The sequence below is a fragment of the Lissotriton vulgaris genome, chromosome 1_1, assembly GCF_964263255.1.
Source record: "Lissotriton vulgaris chromosome 1_1, aLisVul1.2, whole genome shotgun sequence".
In the NCBI taxonomy this organism is placed as follows: Eukaryota; Metazoa; Chordata; class Amphibia; order Caudata; family Salamandridae; genus Lissotriton; species Lissotriton vulgaris.
In genome coordinates, this window is record NC_141685.1 from 401,738,270 (window position 1) to 401,753,483 (window position 15,214).

At 47.9% G+C, this 15,214-nt stretch overlaps 1 protein-coding gene across 14 annotated transcripts in view; it reads right to left on the minus strand.

The window, feature by feature from the left end:
* Positions 1 to 15,214, minus strand: part of ACOT11 (acyl-CoA thioesterase 11) — a 791,760-nt gene that overhangs the window by 121,322 nt on the left and 655,224 nt on the right. For all 14 annotated transcript variants that reach the window (XM_086952551.1, XM_086952558.1, XM_086952565.1 and 11 more), the window contains one exon: positions 7,584 to 7,667. In XM_086952551.1, the coding sequence (XP_086808677.1) occupies positions 7,584 to 7,667 (84 nt within the window). The remainder of the gene's footprint in view (positions 1 to 7,583; positions 7,668 to 15,214) is intronic.

Consider the following 15,214-nt stretch of genomic DNA (forward strand, 5'->3'; position numbering starts at 1 on the left):
AATTTTTGCCAATTCTAGACATGTAGTCTGCTGAACTGTATTGTTCAAAAAATCATTTGTGTTGGAATTAAACAGGCTCAGAACAAGGTTTCCGGTCCCTGTACCTGGAATTAATGTCAATTGTATCTTTCCCATAATCATAGTCTTTCACAGCTAACTGGGTGACAAACAAATCTGTATATATTACCTTAGTTTGTGTAAGCATATATTTCTACAGTAGTGTAGGGAGTAGTCAAAAAAAATATTATGATGGGTCTGATGTATCATAACCCGAATAATATGTAAATTTATCCTTTTATGTTATTTAGCTTTCTTTTTGGAGAGTGGGGCAATGTTCTTGTGTACTTAAAAAGTGTGAGTTGAACACTAGCTCAATGTAAATAATGATGGTAACAGAACATTCCACCGTAATTGGAAGAATTTAAGAACAGATCCTCCGATTTGAAAGCAGTGTAGAATACCAGCTCCGAGAGCATGGAGTTTACAGTTTCAACATCCCAATCATCAGAATGTAACCCAGGGCACAATTACATCACCCAAAGAAACCCTGAACACATATGGTATCTGCAGAATCTCTTTAGGTCTGAACATATATTTAAGGAAACGTATCCCAAACAATTCCATCAGTTACTGGAACAGCAGAAATGGTCACAAGGGAAAAGTATATTTTCAGCTCCATTATCCGGACCTCGCTCGACATACAAGACGCACGTATCGGGTGCGCTTCACCTTTTTGCCATAGGCACCTCATTTAAACTCGGGATGCAACCGTCCTAACCCACTACGCCTGCCAGCTTAGCAGCTCTCCGACGATACCTCATCCACATTCCACACGGACGTGGCTGGCTTTCCACCGTTCCGTGCCTCCCCGATCCCGTTACTACCGTAGCCCTGCAGCCCTGATGAGTCACATCTCCTCACGGTGTGACGAAACACGTGTCGCCTGGCTACTATTTTCTGTACTGACCAATATTTGACCTATAAACAAACTTTCATTCACACAAACCTTTGTATCTGGCTTTTTTTAACTTTAAAGTATCAATTTTCTCTCAAGCAAATTCACTAGTCCTCACATTAGGACTACAGACTACACTTGCATGTGCACAGGATTTGTTCTTCCATATTTTCAGCTTATATTAAGATGAGTGAGGCCTCAACACCTCATTGACCAGTTCTGCAGCAGAGCGTTCTGGAAGATAATGGACATTAATCATCAAGTAAAAACAGTCACAAATCCAATCCAAAGGAATAGAAAGCTCAAGGAAAGTGTTATCCAAACATATCCAAGGAGGGACCAGATAAGTGTGTTTCAGCGATTAAATAAAAACACAGATGAGTGTCGACAACAGATGAACTGTTAAGAGTCAGAAGAAAAATGATTTTAACCCACATAATACCCAGAAGCAGTTCATATAAAAAACCAGTGTCTTAGACAGCGCAACAGGACCAGAAAAATCGAGAAGAGAGAGATCAAAAAAGGTGGATTGGTATAAACAACATCAGCTGCAGAAGATGCAGTAGTAAGAGCAGCATTTACTTCAGTTTTGCTGCTGGTAGTTGTAGCGGGTGCAGGAAGTAACTGTAAGGCATTCTCTGCCCCCCTCACCCAGCTGAGGAGAAACAGATTTGGTGGTACTCATGAGCTGCAGAGAAATGTTCAGTATGCTAGCGAGAGGAGTTAGGGAACTACTAAGGACTCCTAGTGCCCTACTATTTAGAATTGGCCACATGATGTAACTTGATGTTATCAATGGAGACAAAACGATTGTCTTTGGAACTATGGAGTGGTGGCAAGATTACAGTTGTAGTACCCTGAATGCCTAGTACTGGCACCAGTGCTCGGTATGATGGGCCAAACTTCTTTTCTGCCACCTTCTCTCACACAAGATCCCCAAGTTGTGGAATCCTGCAAGAAGGTTCTGGTTTCATCTTGATACCTGCAGAGCCAGATGTCTTCAACTGTGTGTTGGAAGGCGTGTCACAGAAGTTTTGTAGATCCCGTAAGATAGCACAACGATCATCTACATCAAAGTACGTGCCGGCCTCCACAATGTCTGGACCATCAAAGTCTGAAATGTACATATTAATGCCAAAGAGAACCTCGTAAGGTATCGGGCCACCCAGAGATCTTTTAGGGAGAGTGCTTGTTGTATCCCATATAGGCAGTGGATCCAACTACGCCTTGTGGCTAACACCCTAGCTGTCATGGACTGCTTTAAGTCATGGTTCATCCTCTCCACAACAAAACTGCTCCCAGGCCGATATGGAGATGAATAATGCATCTGCATACCCAGGGAAGACATAGTAACCAGATATGCTTTCGAAGTGAAAGCTGGGTTCTGGTCGGAGTGGAATTTGCTGCATGTATGTGTCCCGATAGAGACTTGCATGTCTTTAATAACAGTAAGAGCATCAGCTAAACGCTGTAGCCAAATCCAAAGCAACCTGGAGCAAGAATCAACTGCAACTAGGATACATTTAAATGCAGAATCTGAAAGAAGAGGACCACAATGGTCCAAATAAATGCAGCCAAAAGGTTTGCTTAAAATGAATAGGTGTGTCTGATTTGGATTAGCCACGTGGAAGCTTTAATTTGTTGACAAATGTTACAACAATTGATATATTTTGGGGCCTGTTGATGTAAGCCCTGCAACCAAGCAGCGAAATTGTGGTGGTCACACCTGCATCTGCAGAAGTAATATCTTCATGAGCAGCTATCACTAAAGCTAGTCTGCGTCCTTTGGTGGGAATCAAACAATCGCCGATTCCTGGAATTGTTACGAAAGGACGGTTTTGCTCACTTAAGTTGTATGTATATTTAGATGGAAATCCCTTAGGTAAGTAGGTGCTGTTTTTTTTCGTATTAACGTCAGCTCAGATGTAGTCATCTATCCTCGTTTTATAACGAGTATTTGCAGCAACAGTAGCAGTTGCAACTGCAGATATGACCACGTCATCAGTCAGAGAATTCCCTAAAATGCATGCTCCCACACGCTGAAGGCTCAACGTATGAATAACGTGTGTGAGTGGCAGACAATCTTTATGGTCCAACACTTTCACCCAAAGTATTTTATGCTGAATAGTGTTGCCTTTAGAATCACTAAATCCATTCTGACGCTAATAATGTAAGTTATCTTTAAAGGGACTTGACACATTAATACTAATCACACACTAAGCGTGAGGAATTCAAGTTCCATAAGTTTAAGTGCAAGATGCAAAGCTTTCAGTTCAGCCAAATGCACAATGCAGCCCCCTAACGACTGGGTTCATTTTTTTATAGTTGGAAGTTTCCGTCCAACATTACACCAACAGCAGTGGCATACACCACCAAATATTGCTGTTTGAGAGCCTATAGCAGGCTCGGCTGAACCATTACTGTAAACAATATATTTATACTGTTCAAGAGGTAACACTGTGCTGGGCATGGGATAAACATGCTCATATTGCAGAAACTCTTGTGTCCGTAAAGACGAGTGAAAGACCAAGTCAACATCAACAGCTGTTAAGAATGTTGCCCATTGTATCCATCTAGGATGGAGGGCTTTCATGTTTGGAACGCTAGCTTTTGTAACAGCTTCTAAGGCTGGCAAAGGAGTAATGACAATAATGCATTTCCATTATGCAAGTGGCTGCTCTTTGCCATCCGGACCACAGTCAGTATTTTTTCAGTGGAGGCAAAATACATTTCCGCACTGGAATATAAATCCAATTTATATGCTATCAGCACTGTTTCACATTGGTTAAAGGTGATACACGTAAATCCAATTGGACCTGGTAAAACACGGATGACTAGGTTTGAAGGTATTTACACATGTATATATGTGACATGTTGCAAGTAAGTCAGATTGTAAAGATCTGAGAGTATCAGTATGTTCAGATGTCCAACGTGCTGGAAACGTCAGGGTGAATCAATTCATCAAGTGGTTTGATGCGCTGTGCATAATCAGGAATGTAAGTTCTACCGAAATTAAGGAATCCTAATAAGGATAGTAACTTCTTTAATGTAATTGGAGGTTGCAACTGGGTACATTTCTCCAAAAAGTGAGGGACAAGAATCTTAGACTCATGTGTAAGTTCATATTCTAAGGAAAAAAAATTAGAAATGCTATATGAGATTTCTTAAAATTGAACTTCTAGCCATATGCAGTGGACCTTAAAAGTGTGCGATCCACTCTGGCTAAGTGTGGTTTAACTCATCAGCCGTGAGGTAGATATAATCTACATAGGACAATGCATCTGGGTCAAACTCATGCAGAAATTACACGATGTGGACAGCAAACAGACCCGGTCTGTTCTTATTTTCCATGGCTAGTCGTGCAAATTAACCACCTTTTTGGGAAAATTCATGACATACCCTAAGAAGGGCATTGACCGATCTTGGAGGTCATACCAGGATAAGCTTCTTGACTTGTCAGGCTCTCAATCAGAAATACTAGATTTGGCACTCACAGCTAAAGAGCATGACACTCCAATCGACCCTGAGGCTCTACCAGGTTGGACCCAACGAGCGATCTGCACCCCATATTCAAAATGCGGCAGATCCCTTCCCTTGCGATCTGACTCTAAGCTTGCAACTTTGCAACACATGAGGCAGGCCTGTCGTCTGAAAGGATACTATTTAGAGACCCATTTGTGAAAAGGTGGCTACATTTGTGTGTACCTTTACATCCCATGACAAACTCTAAACTGTCCTTAGAAAGGTATTTCAGTCACCTTTTCACCAGGGCTGGTAGAGGCAGGAGATTATCAGGATCCTTAAAAGAAAACTCCAGATGAATGGGCTTGTGGAATGACAACCAAAGAGGTACCCCTCTCGTCCCAATCAGATGATGTGAATACAGGGGTCATTTCCTATGCGGAGCAAACCCTGCCTTTCAAGGTAAGCTATCAATCTTCTCCAAAAGTGTAGTAAGGGAGGATTTTACACTATTTTTGTAACTGGCAACACATTGCTCAGGATGGCTGGATTGCATCAGAGAGTTTTGGGATTCAACCTACTCCAAGACCATTCGTCCAAAACCAATCCATTTTTCTACACAAAACCAAAACTTTTTAGATCAAGAAATCCCTTTATTAATTCAGAAAATAGCCATCAAACTACGTACTCGACAGCACAATGGTTAACTCGGCATGGTGTACAAAAAAGGCTGAAGATTCCATCTCATGATCAATCTTCAACAATTCAACTCTTTACCAATTCTTCAAGATGGAAGGAATTCATCTACTGCGGGACCTCCTAAAAGACAGTGATTTCATGGTCCAATTAGACCTAACGGATGCCCATTTAGCAATTCCTATCGATCCTCCTCATTGACGTTTTCTTCAATTCCAATGATGCCAAATAAACAACGTTTATGTGCACTGCCAATCATGGTCTCTTCAGCTCCTTGGTGCTTCACCAACTTACTGAAAACAATAGTGGAATTTCTCAGAGCTGTCATAATTTATTTAAGTGAAATCTTGATCATATCCCTTATCTTGCAATTTCAATTAAACCGACAATTCCTCTTCTTAAGAACCCGACTTTTGTAATAAACTGAGAGAAGTCAGATCATTATCTCTCAAAGCAGAAGACCATGTTAGGCTTTGCCACATATTCCATCTCTATCTTTACCAATTCAAAAGATCCACACAATCAAGAAAGAGTTTCACAGAGTCTTGACAAAAGATAAAATTCCTCTACGCCGAAAACTAGTAGGCTTCCTAGCCACTTCAACTGGGGCTATCTATTCCGGACTGTTACACTAGCCTGCCCTACAGAGGTTACAGATCCCCTACTTGAGGAAGGGTCTTTCTTACTCAGACCAAATTCAATTCTCGATCCAACTCTCAATAAATGTGAAACAGGAATTGCAATGGTGACTCAATCATATGGCAGCCTGCAAAGGAAGGGTCATATTCGGTCTTGTTCAGACTGTGATTGAATCAGACTCTAGCTGATTCAGATGGGGTGTGAGATGTGGAAGGATAACAACAGGCAGCAGATGGTCCCAAGAAGAACGGTGACTACATATCACCTGTCTCGAACTCTCAGCTAATTCTTTGTGATCTGTTCTTTCTCCCCCAGACATCTCATTGCTGTATTCTTCTAAAGATTGACAATGTGTCAGCTGTACAGTATGTCAACCATTGGGGAGGGGGGACGAGGCCACGTCTTCTGGCAGAGATCTTTGGCATTACTACCAATCCCACAACTATGTTTATGGAATGCTATTACAATTCAGTAAGTAATCTGTTTTCTATGTTTGTCGATCAGCTTTATACCTGCATTATCCAAAGCCTCTCGTCCAGCCATTGAATCAAATATTGTATACCATTTGGGAATAAATGTTTTACTAATGCAGTTTAAGAAATGTGCATTTGATATATAAAATGTGTCTGCACATTGCTATCTGCCACAGATTTGTTAGTCAAACAAATTGGAAATGAGCAATTTAGCGCTGTGTTCGGTATTTGACAAGTAGCTAGAAGAAGAATACGCAAAGTTACAGCTTCCAGTCATTGTCATCAAGATTGTTTATATGGCTATCCTACAGTTGTTGGGCATTGTTTATTGGTCTTATAGGACTTGTGGTTCTTGGGTATTCATGAGAATTGTAGTTTTTATTTTTCTCTATAATGCAATTACGTGTTAATGTAGCATAGCAGCTGAAAATAAAAAAAGAGAAGAGACAGCATAATCTGAAACCTTTGCGTCTTTAACAAAATTAATTGAAGAGCCTTGCTCACGAATGATATAACATTTTCTATTAGCATGTAAAAAAATGCTCAAATGCTTGTAAAGAGAATCATGTCCCGTGGGAAACATTATAGCTGCAATACTTTTTTTGAAACTGGCAGTTCAAACATGGCGTTGACAATGCCTAATGCATGTTAGATGTAACAAACTTCATTTTCTGGAAAGCTCCCGACGCCCTCAGCTTAGAGGCTAGTGAACCAAATGTTATCTTCAAGTAGCTCCTTATGTCACCAAAGGGTCCTGGGTATATTTCCTTTTCGTGTGGGCCCTCTCGCAGCCCGGTGTTCTCGCTGGTATGTGTTGCTGGGGTTGTAATTTTATAAGAGGATCTAATGTCGTTTTTTCACTCAAAGTAATGTTAAGACCTAGATTTTAAGACTTTGCAAAGATTGTGACCTTTACCCAACCCATTTCCCACCAGGTGAGAGTTTTAATGCCAATAGCCCAAAGAAGAAATGTTTGCAAGCGACACAAAACGGAGACATTTTCAGAAGTCCTTTGCAAAACCCTGTCACTCCACACACTCTAATTACATCTTTCCCTTCTCCATTTCTAAGCAATCTCCTCTATAGAAGTCTTACATATCTCATGGCACATGTTCTCAAAGATATATTAAAAAAATAGTACCTCAAAGGGGGTGTGTGAAGGTTTACCATGCATATGCCGTAATAGCAGCATTCGACAGAAACAATCATTTATTGTTCAATGACTAATGCCAACGCGCATAGAATCAATACAGAATTAATGTACAGCCAACCATTTTTAGAAGCGTGCATGATAAACGCACCTGACTAAGAAACAAACAATAGATTAATACAGTTCACGTGAAACTGTATTGCAGTACCTTATTTACTTCTGTTGCAAGCATCCAGTTTGACTTCGATACGAGTATCTTGAGCGAAGACACATTGTTGTAGCTCAAATAAACCTAGAATTAAAACGTTAATTTTTAACCACTGTTCATTGTAAACTTCAGGGCAAATATCAGCAGCGTCAGAATGTTTTATATACAGTCACATGTGGTAGAAAACACTTGCAGGTGCTGGCTGGTTTACAAAACTTATAAGAGGAGGCAGACATGGACGAATATAAATACACAAATCTTGAGATTATTAACCCCCCACACACACGGACACACATACACAGCTTGAAGACCTACATACATACACACCGTTTGAAGACCTACTTTATGCAATGGAACGTATTCAGCCGAAATGTCTTCAGCCTCCTAATAGACTAAACCATGGTCTGCAATACATGAAACCAGAGTTTCTGAACAGTATGTCAGTGCACCACTTAATTAACACAAACATGTAGGAATGATCTTCTAAGATGGTTTGTTGTACATCCAGGATACCAGAGAAATAAGGCCCAGGTAGACTATCTAAGCCAGGTCTCAGTAGGAGACTGTTTTAGCTCTGTGTCCCGTTATATATTGGCATCTTGCACCGTAATAAACTTACAACTAGTATTTTCTCAGTCTGAGCCATGAATTAAAAATTAACCCCACTCATAAAAGAATGTTATAATTGTTACAAGATCTTTTGCACAGAAAATAACCATATATTTATTCCTTAACCTTCACATTCATTAAATAGGTATCCCCACACAAGTCAGAAGCAATTCAAACAAGAATTGGTTGACAACAATATTCTATTAAATATTTACCCTTCTACTATTTGATATAGGTCATTTTAAAATACAGTGCACACATTTAAAAAAAGTCTTCCCTGATGAAGGTCATAGGAGCAGATCCTGCCTTATTGTGGCCAAAACAAATGTATCTGCACTTAAAAAACGATGGCAAATAATCAGGATGCAAGAGTTATTGCGCAGTAAAGTAGTTGCTGACAGGGAGTACATAAGTACTCGCTTCCTTTCAGGTGCTGTGAAAAACAGACTGGCGACTAAGCAGCTGAGGGCAGGTATCCATGCTGTTTTACCAGGGGGCCAATGTAACCTCTTGAGCCGTGTCTCCCGGCCCTGAGGCTTCCCTGGATAATATTTGTGGTTGGATTTACATGTAAAGGTGCAAGCCACTCCTCCCCGAACCGGCCAACCGCCCGCCCCCAACCAGGCATACGATCCCACCTGACCCCAACCAGGCATACCCCTGCTGTCTGCTTTCTCGCAGCGTGAGAAGCAGAAAATAAAATGGCATTTAAAATACCATTTTATTTTCTGCTTCTAGCACTGCGAGAAAACAGTGGGGTGGCGCTCTAATGCCCTAATAGAGCGGCCGCCACTGTTAGAAGTGCCTCCCTGATTTCAGGTGCAGGCCCGCTCTCCATCAAACCAAGTTTTTGGAGAGTGTGGGGTGTCCTATGATGAAGCATGACACTTGGAAGGGGCGTGGCTTGGACGCCGATCGGGATGGCGGCGTGAGCTTGCAGCTCCGTGCTGGGTCCCGCTAATTCTCCTGAAATCAGCACCCGGGGCGACCCCTGGTCGGTGCGACTGACCTATGCAGAGTTGGGGAGCAACTGGGCACCGACGGAAGGCACTTGGGGGCTTGCTGGCCCCGTGGAGACCCCGTATGACAACGGCCGAGGTGCTGCTCGGGGTGTGAAGAAAATGGCGGCGGCGCGGGCCGATGGCTTCGGACACTGAAACTGGGCGGACTTAGCCTCGGCTGGCGGGGTGGCCCGCTGCTGCGAGATCGGTGCTGTGGGAGCTGTGGATGCGGTCCTGACGGCGGGGAATTTGGAGCCCAGCATTGACCGGACATTGGGGGCGATCGCTCGTCTATACACCTTCTCCCCCTCTTCCTGGACCTGGCGGTAGCGAGGCGGACGGCGCTGGTCCTGGTGATCCTTGGAGTTGCGGCCATTGTGGTGGCACTTTATTGCGGTCACTGCTGAGACACACGTCCCACTACACAGTGGTGGTTGGGACTTGGCGAAACCCTCTGCCCGTGACGGAGCACCCTAAGATGGCGGCTGCAGGGGAGCGTCCACCATGGAGCGGGGCCAGGAGGATGTGGCTGCACTATCCCAGGTTGGCGAGGCCCCCCGCCAATGATGGACCAGGAACAGAGGCTGCATCGGCGCATGGATGCCATACTGGATGCTATCACCTCGACCAAGGAGGCATTGCAGCAGGACATTGCGCAGGTCGCCACGGGGCTGGGGCTCCTGCGAGCGGATCATGCCAAACTGGCGGACAAGGTTAAGGACCATGATCAGCTCTTATTGGACCTGAAACCAGCGGTGGTGACCGCGGAACACAAAATAACGGACATCCTGACCCGGTTGGACATGTTGGAACGACGGACGGAGGATGCCGAAAGCCGCAACAGAAGGAACAACGTGAGGGTCGTAGGCCTGCCGGAACGAATTGAGGGGGAGGATGCGGTGGCCTACATGGAGGAATGGTTCCGGACTGTGGTGTCGCCGGAGAGCCTTACTTCTTTCTTTACGCTGGAACGAGCTCACAGAGTTCCGGCTCGCCCGCCAGCGCTTGGCCGCCCCCCCCGACCGATGGTGGTGAGGCTCCTTCATTATAAGGACCGGGACCTCCTAATCCAGCGAGCCCGGGCTTCGGGCCCATATGAGGTGGAAAACGGCAGGGTCACGATCTTTCCGGACTACACTCAGGCAGTCCAGAAGAATAGAGCATCGTTTCTGGCAGTGAAAAAGGAACTGAGGGAGGAGGGCATCCAGTACTCCTTGCTCTTTCCGGCCAAGCTGTGGATAATCCTGGACGGGGCCACGCACTTTTTTCAGACCCCGGATGAAGTGTGGTTGTGGTTGGAATCGTACCGGGCTGGCACGGACAGGACTCACAAAAGTCGACGAGATCGGCCTAAACCGCCTCAGGTCCGGCAGTCACAAAAGATCCGCTCCCACAATAGGCGTCAGCGGGAGAAACGGGAGGCCCAGATGGCTGCAGACAAGAGAGGCGCTTGCGGCGACGGCGGCCATTACGGGATCGCAGCCGGAGAGTGAACTGGCAGAGACGGACTCTGGCGACGAAGGCGGCAGGACTGGAGAGGAACTTTCGGAGGCGGAGAGCATGAAGGGGCCAGTGGTCACCCCCCAGACATCCGATGGGATTTTCCATGGCTGATTCTTCATTGGGACTTGGACACGGTTCTTGGTAGGGTGGCATCCTGTTGGAGCTGGGTGGGTCGCCGGGTAGGGTGCCGCATCGGCATGATGGGATGGAGAGCGCGGGGCGCGGGCTCCGCTTGCTGGGGTCGGCGATAACTCACCCCCCCCTGGGCCCTTAAGGCCTTCTGTGGTGGCGACCACAGGTTAGTACGATGTGTGTTTGGTTTAAGGTTTGGATCGGGGCTGACACTGGGTTTGTGGGCTCTGTCCTGGGGAGAGGGGTTTGGGGTGTTTTCTTTTCTAAAGCTTGTTTTGGGGGGGGGGGGCAACTGCTATGGTGTGGGTATTAACTGGCTACATTTGAACTGGATCGCTTTATGCTGGCATGGGGACGTTACCGGACTTGAAATGCCTGACGTGGAATGTCCGAGGGCTGCGAACTATGGTCAAGCGCCACAAAGTACATGCGTATCTGGTGAGGAGGGGGGTTCAGGTTGCCATGTTGCAGGAGACTCATCTAACGAAAAAGGAATGTACCGCACTACAGAAAAGATGGCGGGGTCAGGTTTTTGGCACCACTTATTCAGCGTTTGCTAGAGGGGTACTGATTTGGGTGAGAGCGGGGATACCGTTTCAGGTGCTGAATCAATTGGTGGATCCTGAGGGCAGATATGTGGCGGTGGAGGGGAGGTTGTATGGTCGGGATGTGGTTCTCTGCTGTGTATATGCACCAAATGTTGATCAGGCCCGCTTTTTCGATGGTTTATCCGGGTCCTTGGCCTCCTTCCTAGCGGGCCCGGTGATACTGGGGGGGGGGGGACTTTAATTCGCTCACGGATGTGGCCTTAGACAGATCTCACCCTCCCCTTGTTGACTCCCCGGTCCGTAAGCTAGCCATGCATAGGAAGGATTGGCAGGATAGGTGGGGGCTACTGGATGTATGGCGGGAACAACACAGGGACGCTAGGGACTACTCCTTTTTCTCAGCACTCCACGCTCTACATGTGAGAATTGATTCGGTACTGTGTAGCGGGTCCCTGGCCCCACTGGTCTCCCACTCGGAGTATCTGGCCAGAACCATCTCGGACCACAATCCTCTGCTGGTGCATGTCCAATGGCAGCGAGAGCGTTCTGCGATTCCAGCATGGCGGCTCCGGCCCGACACGCTGGAGGATTCAGTGTTCAGTTAGGCAGTCCAACAGGGCATCGATCAGTATTTCAGTGAGAATGAGGGTACAGCTACATGTAGGTCCGCTGAATGGGATGCGATGAAAGTGGTGGTGAGAGGTGTGTGCCTGGGTAGGTTTTCGAATGCTCGTTTGTCAGTGCTGAATGCGCTTGCCAGTGCGGAGGAAAAACTGAGGGAGCTGGAGCGGCGCAGGCCGACCCGACCGGACTTGCAGGCCCGGCTGTTGGAGGCAAAGGAGGTGGTAGCCACCGAAACGGAACGGTTACGGAGCTATGACTACAGGCAATACGCCATTAGAGCGCATGCCGAAAGGGACAAGGTGGGTACGCTACTGGCCAGGCTTGCTAATCCTGAACTTCGAGGCTGCCCGATCCTTAGCATCAACAATGCACTGGGGGACACGGTATAACCCCAATCAGCGGTGCTGGAGTGCTTTCGGGCTTATTACGCGGAACTGTACGAGAGTCAGTTGGGAGTAGAAGCCCACGAAATCGCGGCATATCTGGAGACGAGGCAGCTTCCGGTCCTTGACGATGACGATGTGGAAACCTTAGGTGGACCGATCACGCTGGCCGAGATCAGGACGGCCATTAAGCACATGGCGCGGAATAAAACGCCAGGGGTGGATGGTTTACCGATAGAGTTCTATCAGAAGTACGTGGATAGCTTGGCGCCCAGACTGTTGGCGGTATATGCTGAGGCTTACAGGTTGGGGGGTCTGCCCGGATCAATGAGGGAAGCACTGATAGTGCCGTTGCTAAAACCCGGCAGGGAAGCGACGGATGTGCGGTCCTATAGACCATTGTCCATGCTGACGGTGGACTACAAGATATTGAGCCGGATCTTGGCCACCAGGTTGGCCCCACACATGACTGGCCTGGTGCACAGGGACCAGGCGGGGTTTATCCCCACGAGGAGCACGGCGTTAAATATTCGTCGCCTGGTTGGGATACTGGACGGTGTAGTGGATGCGGGCGGTGCCCAGGCGGTGTTGTCTGTAGACATTGAGAAGGCTTTTGATAGTTTGGAATGGGTCTATCTGGATGAAGTGCTAGTGAGGTTTGGTATTGGTGAGGGGTTCCGCAGGTGGACGAAGGTGCTGTATTCCTCGGCAACGCGAGTACGCCTGGGCAGTTTGGTGTCCGCGGCTTATCCGGTCGGTAGGGTAACGCGACAGGGGTGCTCCCTTTCCCCTCTTTTGTTCGCACTGGCGATGGAACCCTTGGCGGTGCGTGCCAGGTCGGGAGACGAATATGCAGGGATCGCAAGCGGTGGGCGGCTGCACCACATCTCGCTGTACGCGGATGATCTGCTGCTGTATATGGAGGACACGGAACGGGCTTTGGAAGGGGCGATGGAAATGCTGTCCGAGTTTGGCCGGTTGTCGGGCCTCAGGGTTAACTGGGCGAAGACCTGTGTCTTTCCGCTTCGAGCGGATGCACCCTGCCCCACACGTGACTTGGGGGTGGTCTGGGAGCCATCTTGCTTTACTTATTTGGGAGTCCGTATCTACCACGAGGCCGCTGACCTATTAGAGGGCAATATTGGACGGTGCGTACGGGCGCTGAGAGGCTGTATGTCCTTTTGGGCATCCCTTCCCCTGACGGTGCTGGGTAGGATCGCTCTGCTGAAAATGGTAGCGCTTCCACGACTCCTGTATTATTTCCGGACGCTGCCCATCTGGATTCCCCAGAGGATCTTTAGGGATTTGCGGACGATGGTTATTGATTTCCTTTGGGGGCATGGCCGCCGTAGAGTGGCACTGAACACGTTGCTACGCCCTAAGATTGAGGGGGGGATGGCCGTCCCCGACTTTGAGCTGTATTACTTGGCGGCGCAGCTTCAGGTTCTTACACAGCATGTAGCTAGGGTGTTCAGGGGGCCGGAGTGCGACCGAGAGTTGGGGATACAACGCCATGTGCTGGCCTATATAGTTATGCAGCAGAAACTGGAGTTGCAAGGCCTCACTATGGAGGAGCGGACGCTCAGGTTATGCTGGCAGAGGAGTCTGAGGAGGGCGAAGGCGACTCGACCGTATGCACCGGAGATACCGATCGGCATGTTGACAGCTCTGCCGCATGGGGGCGATTGGTCCCCACTGTTGGAATGGGAGGAGTCGGGACTGCAAGTGGTAGGGGACCTATATGTTGACGGGACCTTGGTGCCCTTCGAGGTACTACAGGAACAGTTTGGGCTGCCGGAGGGGGGCTTCCTCTTGCATGCGGCCGTGGTGGCGGCCATTCAGAAACACTGGAAGGGGGGGCTCATCGAACCGGACACGACCATGGCATGCCAGTACGTGGTAATGGCCGCTGGCACATTTAAGGCGGTGACCTGCCTCCATAATAGGATGCTGCGCAAGGGGCTGGCACCGCTCTTGGGGCTGAAAACGACCTGGGAGGCGAGCATAGGTAGGCCCATTCCGGACACGGTGTGGGGCCAAATACTTAAGCGTACGTGGAAGGGCACGAGGAACGCGCGCTTCCAGCAGGTGCACTTCTTCGTATTACATAGGGCCTACTTGACTCCGGAGAAGATCAGACGGTACTTCCAGGTGCAGGACGCACGGTGTCCGAGGTGCTTGGCGCCGGAGGCGGATATGGATCACCTTTTCTGGGGCTGTCCAAAACTGGAGGCCTACTGGGCGGAGGTAGGGGACCTTCTCAATGCAGTGACCGACAGGGAGGTGGAGTTTGATATGGCGGCGTGTCTGTTGCTCTGGTTCCCTCACACCAAACACACTAAGGTGACAAGTAAGTTTATCGACCTAGGGCTGATAATGGCACAGAGAGAGATCACCTGGCACTGGAAGTCCAGGGAAGGACCGTCTGTGAGGAGGTGGACGAATGACTTGCTGAGGTGGTCCGAGTGCGAGAGTGTGCTCCGAATGAGGCAGGCCGTCAAGCTTGATAATGAGAAGACTTTAGAATCAGCGCGCGCATGGGAATTGATAGTGCAGGCCTTACGTGATTCATTAGTGGAGGAAGAGGACTGAATGGACAGGACTCGAGGACACCGCGAGGCTCATGAGTACAAGGATGTCATTAGATCTGTAGCGGGAGGGGGGGGGGGGACCAGGGGTTGTTTAGGGGTTGTTCTGGGGTGGGATTGGAGCCGGGAGGCAGATTAGTCACTGTAGCGCTACTGGGTTGGACTGATGACTGGGTTTGTGGAGCGTGGGTGGATAGCGGGAGGCGGCAGGGGCGCCCGGGACGGACATGATGAGGGCCTCGT